Source organism: Phalacrocorax carbo, chromosome Z, assembly GCF_963921805.1.
Source record: "Phalacrocorax carbo chromosome Z, bPhaCar2.1, whole genome shotgun sequence".
NCBI classification, from domain to species: Eukaryota; Metazoa; Chordata; class Aves; order Suliformes; family Phalacrocoracidae; genus Phalacrocorax; species Phalacrocorax carbo.
This window is the reverse complement of record NC_087548.1, coordinates 79,032,647-79,046,498: the sequence shown is the minus strand read 5'-3', so window position 1 is coordinate 79,046,498 and position 13,852 is coordinate 79,032,647. Positions and strand designations below refer to the sequence as shown.

General features: G+C 39.5%; 1 protein-coding gene across 4 annotated transcripts in view; it reads left to right on the top strand.

Moving 5' to 3' along the window:
- HAPLN1 (hyaluronan and proteoglycan link protein 1) overlaps nucleotides 1-12,658 on the top strand; it is a 68,023-nt gene extending 55,365 nt beyond the window's left edge. For all 4 annotated transcript variants that reach the window (XM_064438478.1, XM_064438479.1, XM_064438477.1 and 1 more), the window contains 2 exons: nucleotides 1,206-1,508; nucleotides 8,684-12,658. In XM_064438478.1, the coding sequence (XP_064294548.1) occupies nucleotides 1,206-1,508; nucleotides 8,684-8,973 (593 nt within the window). In that variant the 3' untranslated portion in view covers nucleotides 8,974-12,658. The remainder of the gene's footprint in view (nucleotides 1-1,205; nucleotides 1,509-8,683) is intronic.
- The last annotated feature ends 1,194 nt before the right edge of the window (nucleotides 12,659-13,852 follow it).

Here is a 13,852-nt window from a genome sequence, read left to right as displayed (position 1 = left end):
GGTCTCTCTGCCATACCTGTCTGCAATGGCTCACCACCAATGAGTAACAGACAAGGCGTTGGGCCAGCCTGCGGCTGGTCCTCAGGGGTGGAAGGAAGCATTTCACTGGTCCATGCTCCTTGCACAGTGGCTCTCTGGCAAGCATCCTTTGGTTGAGCCAGCAGTGCTTTTGGCAGCCACAGGGGTAGTGAGGGAAGCTGGTGTCTCACATGGCTTCCAGTCAGGGCTATCTTGCATTGCTGCATGCTGTGTGCTACATGGCTCACCATCTGCAACGGGGGAAACCTGTCTTCTGCTCAAGGAACCATGCTCCCTGATGCCCTGTGTTAGGAGCGCTCCCTCCTTGAGTGATGACAAACTGCCTAAAACCAGCTGGAAGGTAGCAGAAAAGTCTCCCTAAAATCACACATGACTTCACTGATTTTGTTACCCTATAGATTTCCTATTTTAAGACCTTGGGACACTAAAATTATTCCTCCTTCCAGTCTAGCCTTGAAATGTTATTAAGCTGGGCATGAAATACCTTCCCATTCCTAGGATAATGTGAAATAAAATAAAAACAAAAAAACCAACTGCCTTGAACCTCTCAGGAAATCTTGGCAAGGGTCCATGCAAAGAACATGGCATTCTTTTATGTCAGTCAAAATATTTCATTTTAATATCCATGTATAAAAAGAAATAGTTCATATGCCTCTGTACTACAATTTCTTCTTTCTACCTAACTGTCAGAAAACCCCCAAATCCCATCCTGCAAAAACTAGTACTGGGCTGGGTTTTAATTTACTTTTTTTAATGAGAAATTGATCTTACAGCTGATAAACTTGAATTTGCTGATGAAAAACATGTAGTTGCAAAATTTCAGCCAGCTCTGCTCATTTTTAAGCACTCTCAGAGTGGAGAAGGGTGAGATCACAGTGGGGACAGCAAAATGCAGATGGGAGCAACGAGCAGGCCTGGCACAGTTCCTGTTGGGAAAGGGATGAGGTTACGGGGAGAGGAGCTGTCTAGGTAAGGCGGCAGCCCTATCTCCTTCTCAAACCTAATGGCTGATGTGCTGGCAATGCATTTTTCCCCAGAAATAAAACAACAGTCTGACGCACATGGTGGCGTTAACCTTTATTTCTCCTTCTGGTGACTGTAAATGCTGGTTCCCTTTCTTCTGCTCCTTTGGTGTTCAGTAACTCACCCTCTTTCCACCACTTCAGGTGTCGTATTCCCTTACTCTCCACGGCTGGGTCGTTACAACTTAAACTTCCATGAGGCTCAGCGAGCGTGTCTGGACCAAGACTCTGTTATCGCCTCCTTTGACCAGCTCTACGATGCCTGGAGGTCAGGGCTGGACTGGTGCAACGCCGGCTGGCTCAGCGACGGCTCTGTGCAGTACCCCATCACGAAGCCCAGGGAGCCCTGCGGAGGGAAGAACACAGTGCCTGGGGTCAGGAATTACGGGTTCTGGGATAAAGATAAAAGCCGATATGATGTTTTCTGCTTTACTTCAAATTTCAACGGTAAGAGACTTCTTCACCACTATCTTGTAAATGACTGTTTCTGTGCTTAGGAAAGAAACTCCAATGGCAGCAAGTGATATTTGATTTGACAAAGATTATGTTAGGCTTGGAAATTGTTATTGTTGAATTTACAAGGACACATGCGCAGAGTAAAGTTGTCTTTGCCAAATGTTCACGTAGATCGTTTTTACAACTGAGAACTTGTATTGGCAGGAGTTTCTAATATCTCTGCTTTCACCCCATTAAAATTTATATGTACTCTTTTAGTGTTGATATATGCCCAGTTTATTTCAGTTAAAGTGATGAAGAAACCTGCGATTCATTAATTGAGCTTTCCTGTTGAATTCAATAATAATTATGATGTTTTACAACTTAAATATATCACCAAAACAAAATTCTGATCACCATTTCATCTACGCTGTTGTGTCAAGCAGCTCCTGCTCATGTACCAGGTCCAATATGATGAATAATTCCTTATCAGCAAAGCTATTTCTAGCTTTTATGCCTAATAATTTAGAACCGTAATCTTAGTACACTGCCAAAACCCTGCTCACGTTTGCTCTGAGCTTGGTCTGCTTTAAACCTTACTTCAGTGACTGCACGCTTTTTTGCTATTAGTAGATGTTACTTCAGGTATGAAATTACTTGATCTCAGCTTGCTATCATTTTACATTTAATCTAGTGGCTGAACAGGATTTAGAAAGCATGGCTGCGAATGAGAGGAATGCTGCAAGTGAACATGTGCAAAAGGAGTCTACAATTCTCTACAGCATCGTACGTGTGGGTAATTCCTACACAACTTTGCACATGTTTGGCTTGCAGCCCACCCAGACCAAGGAGCATGGCCTTTTTTGTTTATGCACAGATTGCTTATCCACAATGAAGCTTTTTCGTCCTACAGCACACCAGAAAATAAACATAAGACTCGCTCTCAGAAGAGGTGCTCTAGTGCTAAGTCTGCTCCACCCTCTCAGGAAAATCCTAAATCCTCAAACCAACAATATTAAATTGGGCTGGAGGTAGTCTGAAGCAAAAGTTCAGTTGATTTTTATCATGCTGCATCATTCCATGAGATGCTGGCTCATTTTTCTCTTGCTTCTTTTATCCAAGTTGAAATCCTCTATGAATTCATCTCTTATATGCAGGTTTAACCCTGTACTATAGAAATAGCACCAAGGAATAAATTAAACAAGGAAGAAGAATTAAAATGTGATAGCTGCCCTATTTGTAATGCTTGCAGAGTGAATGTTTGTGACTCTGGTCACTAATCACCACCCTTTTCCACATGAGTAGCTGGACAGTATCTCTTAAGGAAAGGGAAAAACAATTTCTGAAAAAAAAAGTACAGGTGAACACTGTCTGTGCATTGATACAGCAAGATGGAGAAAGAGGAATGAGGTAAGGTGAGGGTAAGGTGTCCAGGTAGAAAAGAAATCAAAGAGAAGACACTAAAATGAATGTCATCCTTGGTGAGTTGTTAAACTGGCCTGCAAGACAGAATACTACACAGCAATAGGATGGTATATAGAGCTGAGCACCATCTTTTCTAGTTCCCTAAAGCTCAGGGCCATGTCAGTCTCTCAAGGTGTCAGCAAAAAATTTGGACTTCTGCTTCTCTCAGTGTCCGTTTCCTTAACCAGCAACCCACCAGGTTACATTATCCTTCACATGTCCCTACTTTGTTTTCCACTGTTCATGTCCCAAGCTTGCCTTAACATCCACAATAAACCCAGTCACTCTCCCAGAATGCCAGCTTCCTATTTCCAGCTCAACACTTCACATTGCTTAGGTACGCTTAGCAGCATACATTAGCTTTCTCACTGTAAAGGCAAAAGCTCATAATACACCATTTAGCCACCAGGTTGCAACTGCCAAAGATAGTGGCTATGGGCAAAGAGCTATTTCTGCAACACCCAATATTGATTCTCTCACCTCAGGAACAGCCAAGGAAAATGAGAAGTGGTTAGGACACCATGCATTTTCAGCGGTGGCAGTCACTGCTGGAGTCTCCTGACAGTATGAAACAGAGAAGCCTTCAGCTTTATGTCAGGGAGCTGGAAAAATGCCAAGGGCCCCAGGATCAGGGGAGTATAAGGCAAGCATAAAAAAAAAATCTCAGAGAGTGTCAGTTGTGGGAGCTGCTATGAAGAAACAAAGCCAGTGAGGTTTAGATTTTTCTATGTGGGCTCTTTTTAGGGAAAGAAATACCCCAAATAAATTATGATATCAAGGATCATAAAAAAAAAAGGGAGCTCAATTTTAAATTGTTCAGCAGTCAAAGCTGAAAAGTCTTTGTCTAAAACACACGCAATGCCTGGGCTTTTTACCTGAAGAAGAAAGGTCCAAACCAGAAAAATTACATTCAGCCATTAAAGTGAAATATGAAAGTGTAGTCAGCAGTGCAGTGAGTTCAAATCCAGGTTCAGTGTTTTCACTCGGGAACTGTTGGATCCCATCCGTGATGGGATAAATACACAAAAAAATACTGGTTAAAAAAGGGAGGTTTATACCATTAGTGAAAAATTCTACCTACAGTCCTCTTGCCTGCACAGGGAATTTTTTTTAGCAAAGTTTGTCTGCAATGCAATATAAAATAATCTTAGTATTTTATGAAATTACTCTCTGCAGTTTCTTTTCTTAGACTAGTATAAGTGCAATTGTTGAACATTTTGTTCTGCCTGTATAACTGCTTCATAGACAAATAATTTGGTTGGTTCATAGAGGAACTGATCATGTTTTGTGTCTGTGCGGGCAAAGACGAAAACCTGAGAGTGTTTCATATGCTTTGTAAATAGTAACACCAGCAATTTACCAGTTTATAAGAATATGTAGTGACTAGCCTCATAAAACAATGCAAAGCGTAGCATTAATGTAATGCTATCAATTAAATCCATAAAAATATTGTGAAATAACATAAATTTTTGCCTCCGTAAAGAAAATTATTGGTTGACAACATGTTTCCTAACCTGCTTTTACATTCCTCTTGTTGATAAAGACTAATGAAAATGAATATGCACAAGTGGAAAGTAACTAACCTGAACTTGGAAATTCCATGTTGGAACTTCCTGACGTCTGTGTGCTCAGCTCTGCTCCCTCACAGCCGATTTCTCCTCTGCTTTTCCTTCACAGTAGCAGCCACTTTAGTCCATGTTCACTTTAGAAAAGTGAAAGGTTCCTGCCCCGTGTGGTGGGACAACCTGCCATGATCCAAAGGTTTGCAAGGGCTGCAAACCGCCCCGATTTCTCTTCCATCCCTGCCCCAAGGAATGGGGATGCTCCTCATTCATGTATTCCCTATTGAAGGTCAGTTTGGGCTTCTACATACCAGTTCAGGGGAACAAACACAGCTAAATCCTTTTGTTGCAGTCTTTCCCACAGAGCCCAAAAGGCACAGGACAAAGAACATACCACAGTATAGCTGAGTGGTTATTCTTTGCTTAATTGCAAAGGGTTTCTGGAGAAACCAGAATGTTCTGGTTTCTGGAGTTTCTCGAAGAAAAGTCATGGGAATCTTTTGCACTGAAAAGTGTTAAGTGAGCTATATATAAACTTATCTATCAGCTCCTCTATAATTAAGCATTTCCAAAGAAAAAAAGGTATAAGTAGAGCTTGTATCACACTGCCTGCTCGTTAACATTTTGTTATGTACTTTGCACAGAGAACCACAGTGCATAATTGATTTGTTACCAGCCCTAGCAGAATCACGTGAAAATCTTGTATTAGCAAAGTTAAAACCACAAATATTACATTTTAGGGATCGTGTTAAAAGTGCAGCTGTAAACTACCTGTTTATTACAGTAATGCATATGATAAGCTAACCACCATTACCACTTAAATGGGAGAAAGGTATAGAAAGTTGTCTCATTTGACCATTTCAGACTATTTTATCACTGGGAACACAGAGCCATAATTCCAAAAAGAGAAGCAAACCTCCCCAAAAGAAAATTTCGTAACCTTTCTTAGAAGTGGTTTCTTCTGAGTCACCAGATTCACTGCTGATGTTGGGGAGGAGCTGGAAGTGGATTTTAAAAAAATTGTTCCCACATCACAAATTTTTAACATGTTCTTCAATTTTGAGGAACAATGGCCTCTCTCAACCATTTAGTGCTGCTATAAGATATACTGAACAGAGTCTGCTGAACAGATGACAGTCTACATATTGTGCAAGATACAGATACACCCCACTGGCTGCTGAGAATGCCTTTTATCGCCATATGAAACCACAAATTAGAGCAGTTTGGACTTTACACAGTAAAACAACTTAACTGATTTCTGTGGCTGTAAGCTTTTCACCATACACGTTGATAGCTGGCTGCAAAGGCAGTCGTGCACTCAGCGTTCCTCCTGTGTGGTGTGCTGCCACCCACCAGGCAGGGCTTGCTGCTCGGCTGCCCCTCACAGCATCGAAGCCACGAGGCTGAGCAAGAGGCTGTCCCAGCGAGCCAGGAGCCTGTCAGGAGCCTTAGGGCTGAGCCCAAGTGCTTAGATACTTGACGGCTGGCTCCACGTGGAGGCATCCTCTCTAGGGATTCCATCAAGAACCATCATCTGGAAGCATTGCATTAATACTTTCATGCATAAAATAGTAAATGGGGTTGTACTGACTCTCTGTGCCTCTGAAGATGATGGCCCTCTGTCTAGCACACCCAGCTGCAATATATAACTTACTCTTAAGTCTCTCAATTTAGATCTGAGCTTGGAAAAATCTCCAAGGGTGGTGCATCCCTCAAACTCCCACTGAGACAAGGGTGTCGGGTATTTAGGTCAAGTGCTCAAGTTTTCCTCTTTAAGCTGTTCTGTTACATGCAAAAGCTTAAAATAGCTATTGTAGATGGGGTATGATTAGGTTTGCATAAACTCTCTGCCCCACGATTTGGATGTAAGACATCAAATCAAGCACTCTCATCCTCTGTGGGAGTGACCCAACTACCAGATATTAATGAGAGACAGAGAGTTAATACTTCCTTCTCTTTCCACATCAATTAATAAATGCTAAGATTGAATAGTTAGGAACCCTTCTAACCTATTAGCAGGGGAAAACCACCAAATCTGTATGGAGTTTATTAACAGAATTTTATTTAATCAGACATTCTGGATACACAATGTGCCCCTGTGGGGTTTACTATTAAAGTTGTCCTATTTAAGGAAAGGACAGGCTATAGGAGTTTTTATTATTGATGTCAGATGTCAAAAGTCTGACCTTACTGCAAATCCCTAGGAAATTACATTCCATTGACATATGGTTGGAAGAGCAGCTAATAAGCTAGGTGAAGTTTACATACTATCAGTCCAAATCTCTGTTCCCCAAAGTCTGAAATCATGTTTGTTTTGGGGAAACCTCTTAATAACATAGGAACAGGTTTCCACTTAATAAACATTCTTTTTAGCAACACCTTGTAAATGCTCTCAACTTGCTGAAATTGAGTTAAGCTAGCATTTTACAAAGGGATAGATTACCCACTCTCAACAGTTTTCTCTGGGATTTCTGGAGATATTGTCTCTGACAGCAATGAAATTTTTTTAAAAAGTTTCTTCTCCACCACAGCTGCAATGTAAATGCCTTTTTTGTTTTCATGTTCTTGCCATGGTATACAATTTCCAACCTTTGAACACAGTTAATTCAATTATCTTTATACTTTCATCTGACCTGACATTTCTTCACTTAGGAAAAAGCTATCTGTTTTTTGCAGGGATCAGGAGCTGGTATAACTCTTCATCTTGCTCACCACTTTTTCTTGACTGAGAAAGTATTCTGACACTGAGCAGAATTTTGTTTGTGTGTTTGCCTGCTTTTTATAAGGAAGAAAAAGGATGCTATTGTGGAGTACATTCTTAATTAAGAAGTAAAGAGTGTGCTCTGGAGTTAGAAGATCCCCACATGAATAAGTTCAATTGTTTTTCAGCTAACTCACCTCTTACAGGACAGTCAGGCTGAAAAGTTGTGAATTTATTTGAAAATTATTGTTACTGCAAATAAACGTTATTCCTCTGCCATCTATTTCTACTCACACTTGGTTAATTGTCAAATCAGTGATGATAAATAACCCTAAGTGTAATGAATGAAAGGCTTATGATGAATTTATATTGCCTTCATAAATGAAATTAATGTTATTATCGCTGCTTATGGATTAGTAGGGGGGACTTCCTTTTTGAGCTTTACTTGCTGGCATATGTTTTCATTACCCTGAGACGGACGCACATTTTTCTTAGTAGCACTATCAGTTCAATGCTGTCTTACGCTGAGGATATTCTCTTTGATGCCTAAAGAGAAACAGAGCTGCAGAACTGCTGCACGTGGTTTTGACACTGCTAATGAAGACTTACAACAGGCATGGTTTTGATCTACCACAGGCTCAAGCTCCGCTTCTGAGAAGCTGTGCAGTATCTCAGCTTTCTTACAGAAAAAAAAATAATTGTTCTTGTACTTAATCAGAAACAAAGTCACCGCCTTGTCAGAGAGTAAAGCCGCATGTGTTACCTCCAGCCACCCTCACCCAAATGCTATCAAAAGGCCAGATCTTGCTGTGCATGCTTTTGAGAGGAAAACTTGGAAGGGTTTTAAGCTAATGCTGGGAAAATAGCGTAGAAGTGCACTGCTTTGGATGTTTGATTTCCCTTCTCTGACAGTAAGCTACAGCTGCATGAGATCTGCTTTGCCTGAAATCTGTGGGCTTCCTCAGACATTTGACTGGATTGACATTGGTACCTTGTTTGTAAATGCATCTGGCACCATGAAGTCAGATGCAGAGCAGGTGCCCTCCTCCGAATCCCAGGGTGTCTTCCATCATCCCCCTCCCCCGGCCTTTTTCCTGCTGTTTTTCTACCTGCTGAGGATGACTATGCATTGCAACAGTTCAGTTACCACTGAAAGGAAGTGAGGGTGGGGATGCCATGTTGTGGGAAGTCAGCAGAAATAAATATACTGCTACCTTTTTTTGTTCCAATAGTCTGTTTCTTTGCTTGCCTTTTTTTTTTTTCTCCCAGTATTTATCAACTCTCTATACAAATAATTAAGATATTTTTAACAGCACAACATACAAATTGCACAGGCCCCAACCAACCACTGTTTGATATGATTCTACAGTCAAACATCCCCATTCCTCCTCAAACCACCTTTATAACCACACCATTTCAACCACGTTGCTAATGACCCTTTTCCTTCTTTCTTTCACTAGGTCGTTTTTACTACCTAATTCACCCGACCAAGCTGACCTACGATGAAGCCGTTCAGGCGTGCTTGAAGGATGGAGCTCAGATCGCTAAAGTCGGCCAGATCTTTGCCGCCTGGAAGCTCCTGGGGTACGACCGCTGTGATGCTGGCTGGCTCGCTGACGGCAGCGTCCGCTACCCAATCTCCAGGCCAAGGAAACGCTGCAGTCCTAACGAAGCAGCGGTTCGCTTTGTAGGCTTCCCCGATAAAAAGCACAAGCTGTATGGTGTCTACTGTTTCAGAGCATACAACTGAAAATACCTAGAGCACAAAAGTTTTAAATCCATTAAGAACATGTGAAAGATTTCTTTTCGATATGAACTCATACAAGTTACCAAAACTGTGATAAACCTTTTTTTACTTACTGTAAAGAGTCATTTTCATAAACCCAACCCATTAATTTTTTTTTAAATATTTTTGTAAAAGTATCATTCCATAGATATTTTAAATTAATATAATTTAATGGAAGCTCTAGGTAAGAAAGTTTTAGAGCCAAATTCTTTAGGCTACATCATCCCAAAAAAATATACTTTTCATGAATGGGGCATGCAATAGAGCTTGATGATTGCTAAGGCACAAGTATGGAATGTAAGGCTACTCAAAGCAGAAGCTTTTAAAAGCACAAATTTTACATATTTGTATCAGTTTGAGAAACACTGCAAATTGATTATATCAGGAATTTTGAAATAAGATAATCTTTTTTTTTTAAAGGGGATCAGTGAGGTTTTACAAAAAAAACTCACAAAAAATGTAGGTTAGAAAATAACTGTTTTCACTGGTTTCACATGGGAACTACACAGAGTTTAATAAAAGCAGCTAAAACAGTCCACAAAAATAGGACTAGTTTTATGATTTAAAATCTTGCCTTTCTGAAAAATAAGCTCATCGTCCCATGCATAGGAACGAGCACAATTAGTTCTCCTGAACATTTAAATTGTGTTTTTGTTGTATATGTCATTGATGAGGGAATGACTAATTAAATAATTAAAAAACCCTATTTTTTTCTTCTTAACTCTGATTAAAGATGCCTGAGAAGTGTTGTGTTACCTTTGAGTAGCTTTACTGAGTTATTTTTAAACTCTTAAAGGCCATTTGCTAAGCAGCATATAGCATCTACTCAGGGCAGTTGTATAAATAAACTGCTGGACAGAGAAACTGTAAACTTTAGCAGCTTGATTTTACATTAGCCTTTGAAATATTATTGTCTTAATGAAACTACGTTACAATATTTAATATTTCTTACCTATTTACACATCACAAGAAAGAAAAATTAGGAAAACACCCATTAAAATTATTAAGTCTCAGAACAAGATTATTAAATGAAATTTGAAACCAGCTATTAAGGTTTAGAAGAGAAAAAAACAACAACTTTATTTCCTTACATCTCATTTTTATCTAAAAATTGCATCTGTTTTTTAACCTTCTGATGAAAAAATTATATTGCTAGCCCTGAATTATTTAGTTAATCCTCCTTAGAGTTAACAGAAAAAAGTACTGAAATAGTTATTTTCAGTAAATGTGCAGTGGTCTAGGTGGAAGATGTTTACCTATATCTGCCAGTGTCAGAGATAAACATGCACTGTGCGTGGTGCCTAGGATTTTCAGAGCTGCCTAAAGCACTAGGTTTTCCCTAAATACCTGTTTGAAGGAATTTGGATTTCTGATGCAAACTTATTTTGGATGCAGCAATTCTTGGTGCTCATCTTCAGATACCTTAACACAACCAGTTTTTCAGAGAGCGGGTGCTCAAGGCTTTCTGAAAATTTACTACATTTATGGTGTCTCAAGCTGGATATCCAAAACACAAAGAGGCCACTGATTAAAATTATCTTGGTCTTGAGTAATCTCTTAGGCAGTTTTGACATTCACTATCCAGTATTGGTTCTACCACTTAAAAATAGAGAACTCTTTTTCCTACTCTACGCTTGCTGACTATGAAGATTTCAGAGGACCAATATTTGTATTATGCAAAGTTTTATAGCCTCCCATTGTTTCCATATCTAAATGAAATATAGTGGTATTTATCCAAGTAGGACACAAGTGGTATGCTTTTGTGAACAGTTTGGTGTAGTTATTTTCCCATGGACATGAGTAAATAAATGTCTTTCCCAGAGTGGTTGTGGTCCTGTTTTAAAACTCTGTGAACAAACCAGGAACAATATATGGTGGAAAGATACCATAGTGTAAAAGATATTGTACAGGAGTTCATTCCCATCAAGCTCAGAGGCAAATTTCCATCCACTGAGGATATTTGCTCATATACAAATGAAGTAATTTTGGTGCCAAAACCCCTGGTTTTTTTAATCCACTAGGAACTGGATTTTCTTGAAACTCTGGCACTTAGCTATGAACAGAGACTTATTACAGGTCAAGCCCCTAAACCCATGTAATATTTTCCAAACAGCCATTTTTTAAATCAGTGTCCATTTCACGCATTTTCTCAGGCCATTCAGAACCTTTTCTGAACCCTTTAGAGAAAAAATGGAAATGGAAAGAGAAATGGAAAATATCCGTACAGGATAAGGAATGGGGTATGCGAGACTGGACCATGACCAGGAGGAATATGTGTTATTCCCCCATCCAACCTTCAGAAGCATGGAAATAGAGACAGACTATTTCATAGTCTTTTCTGAAGGTTGGACAGGGAGGTTGTGGGATGGGAAAAGCTATAGGGAATAGCCCAGTTGTTACCCCAGCTAGATCCAGAGTTGCTGTAAAGAGGGAAACCTTTTATGCAGCTGGCTCTATCCTCCCCAAAGACCTGCTAGGTCTGGAGGAGGCTGCATGGTTTTCCTATTGCACAGAGGTGAAGAGACCCTCATGAATTTTTTTTTTTTTTACCTCTCCAGGGAAACCCTTCACAGGGTTTCACCCAAACACATCTTTTTTGCAGGAATGGGGATTATATTTTGCCTGCATAAAAAATGTACACATCCAACCCACTCGTGGGGCTGGCTAAAGTGCCCTCACTGCTAGACCAAAGGCACTGCGGGAAAGGTGAATTCAGCCTTTCACCAACTTTGCAACGCTCTGGAGATGGCTGGTCAGGTCCTAAATCACAGCAATCTCAGGCTTGCGCTAGCTTATGCCTTCTGCATCCCTATCTCCGGGCTGCCGCTGTGACAGCCTGGGCGTAGCATCCCCCCGACCCCCCCCCCCGCTTTGTGCATCACCCAAACCTCGGGCCGGTGGCTGAGCAGGCTCTGCACCACCCAGGTGATCCCTCAGCTCCAGGGAAAGCCCCTGAGCTCCCAGCTTGGCAGCACAAAGAGACCATAGGACAACAAAAATTAGGTCTCCAGAGAGACGCTGAGCTGGCATATGATCACAGATGGCCAAATTTATTGTTCAGTTATGCCTGTAAGTTCGCATTGAAGATATTGCTTGCTAGGAATCATATGTTCATGTAACGGAGTCACAGTATGTGAATTTGCATTCATCGTGTTACTTATGAAAAGCCCAATAGTCTATTTGGGATCAGGCTATATTTAGATCAGTGTATTGATATACAACATTATGTATTATTATAAAACATACAGTTAATTGGATGGTTTGATGAAAATACCTTTGTATGAAAAAAGCTAGTTCTAATGTAAGCAGGTATAAAAAACATAAATAGTGTGTGATTACCTGAGAAGTGGGCACAAACAGACAAAAAGATGCGAATTCTATTTATTTTTACAGCTTCTGACTCCATTTCCTTTTATAATGTCAAATGTCGGGATGTTTTCTTATTTTCAACTAAGCTAGCTAGGTGCTTGGATAAAAACTTTAAGAAGCAGCTTAAGAACTGGATAAAAGTCTGCTATTTTCTGTTCATGAAAGAATATTCTATCATTAGAATCAATTCATCTTCTCCGTCATTATCTTGTATTTCACAATGTATCTGAATTTTAATGCCCATGAATTGACGACAATTAAATCATGTTGTTCTTTTCAATATGATGATTTCTCCTTATTGACTGGCTATTCTTCTACTTCTGTCCCAGAAAACACAAAAGGAACAGAATAGATCAAAGTATGAAAATATTTACTTTGCCACAGTAAATAAAGTGATTACAAGACTAAGGGGAAAAAAAAAAAGACTACTCTGTGAATATGAAATAAAGAAAATTGTATTCCAAAGCCTTTGTTTTATGCTTCTTTGAAGCATTTTAAAAGTAGAAACGCAAGTACCGATTTCTTTGTGTTCTCTGCCATCTTTTAAAATAAAATTAAGCATAAATAAGGAAGGGTTTTTTTTTTATATGGTTGGCATTACATTGCATACGCATCACTAGAAATTGGATGTAGAACAGTGTTTCATGTATGGGAAATTTTGTGAAATTATTTATGTAATCCTATGGCCTTAGAAATTAAAAACAAACAAAAATCTCTTTTTGTAATGTGCAACAAGAAAGATTTCCAGTGTCAAGCAAAGAATTAGTTATTCAAAGTACTGGGCCAGCTTTTCAGCTTCTGCAATCACACTATTTCTGCTTTTTTATTGGTCTGTGCCAGACAGTAAACCCTGAAAATTACCCACACTGCGCTACTTGGTTGGGAATACCAATCTTCCAGAAGCTTTCAGTACATCAGCCGTGTTTTAAAATAGATTAAAATGAGCTTAGGAAAAGTTGTCACTCAGAATAAGGGAAATCTCAATTACCTTTAATACATGATTGAGATGAACATACTTTATTTTCTTACAATTTAGTTAAAACAATTTTAAAATTAGTAACATTTCCACTTTACAACATTAAGCGTAAACTTAACACTGCCTTTGGTAGAAACAATCCCTCAATAATTAGCATCTTTCATTGAATAACATCTCACTATTCAAAATAAAGACACTGTCTTCATGTTTGAAAGTGGCTGGATTTAAGACTTGATGGAACTACCACAAAACCAGAAAAGTCTAGATTTTCACCTAAAGACTCAGTAAATGAGGTAGTAGGCTGCCATTTAATTTAGCCATTCTCTCATTTACTCACAAAGCATGCCAGCAGCTTTCTGTTCAACAACAGCTAGCTGTTCTTCTTGAAGGTTTAAGAAGCTGAATCTTACACATTTGTCAGCCATTTTCTCCCTTTTTCAGAAGCAATTACAGAGCAGTAAATTTCCAATGCCAGGTAATTTACTATATAAAATGAGA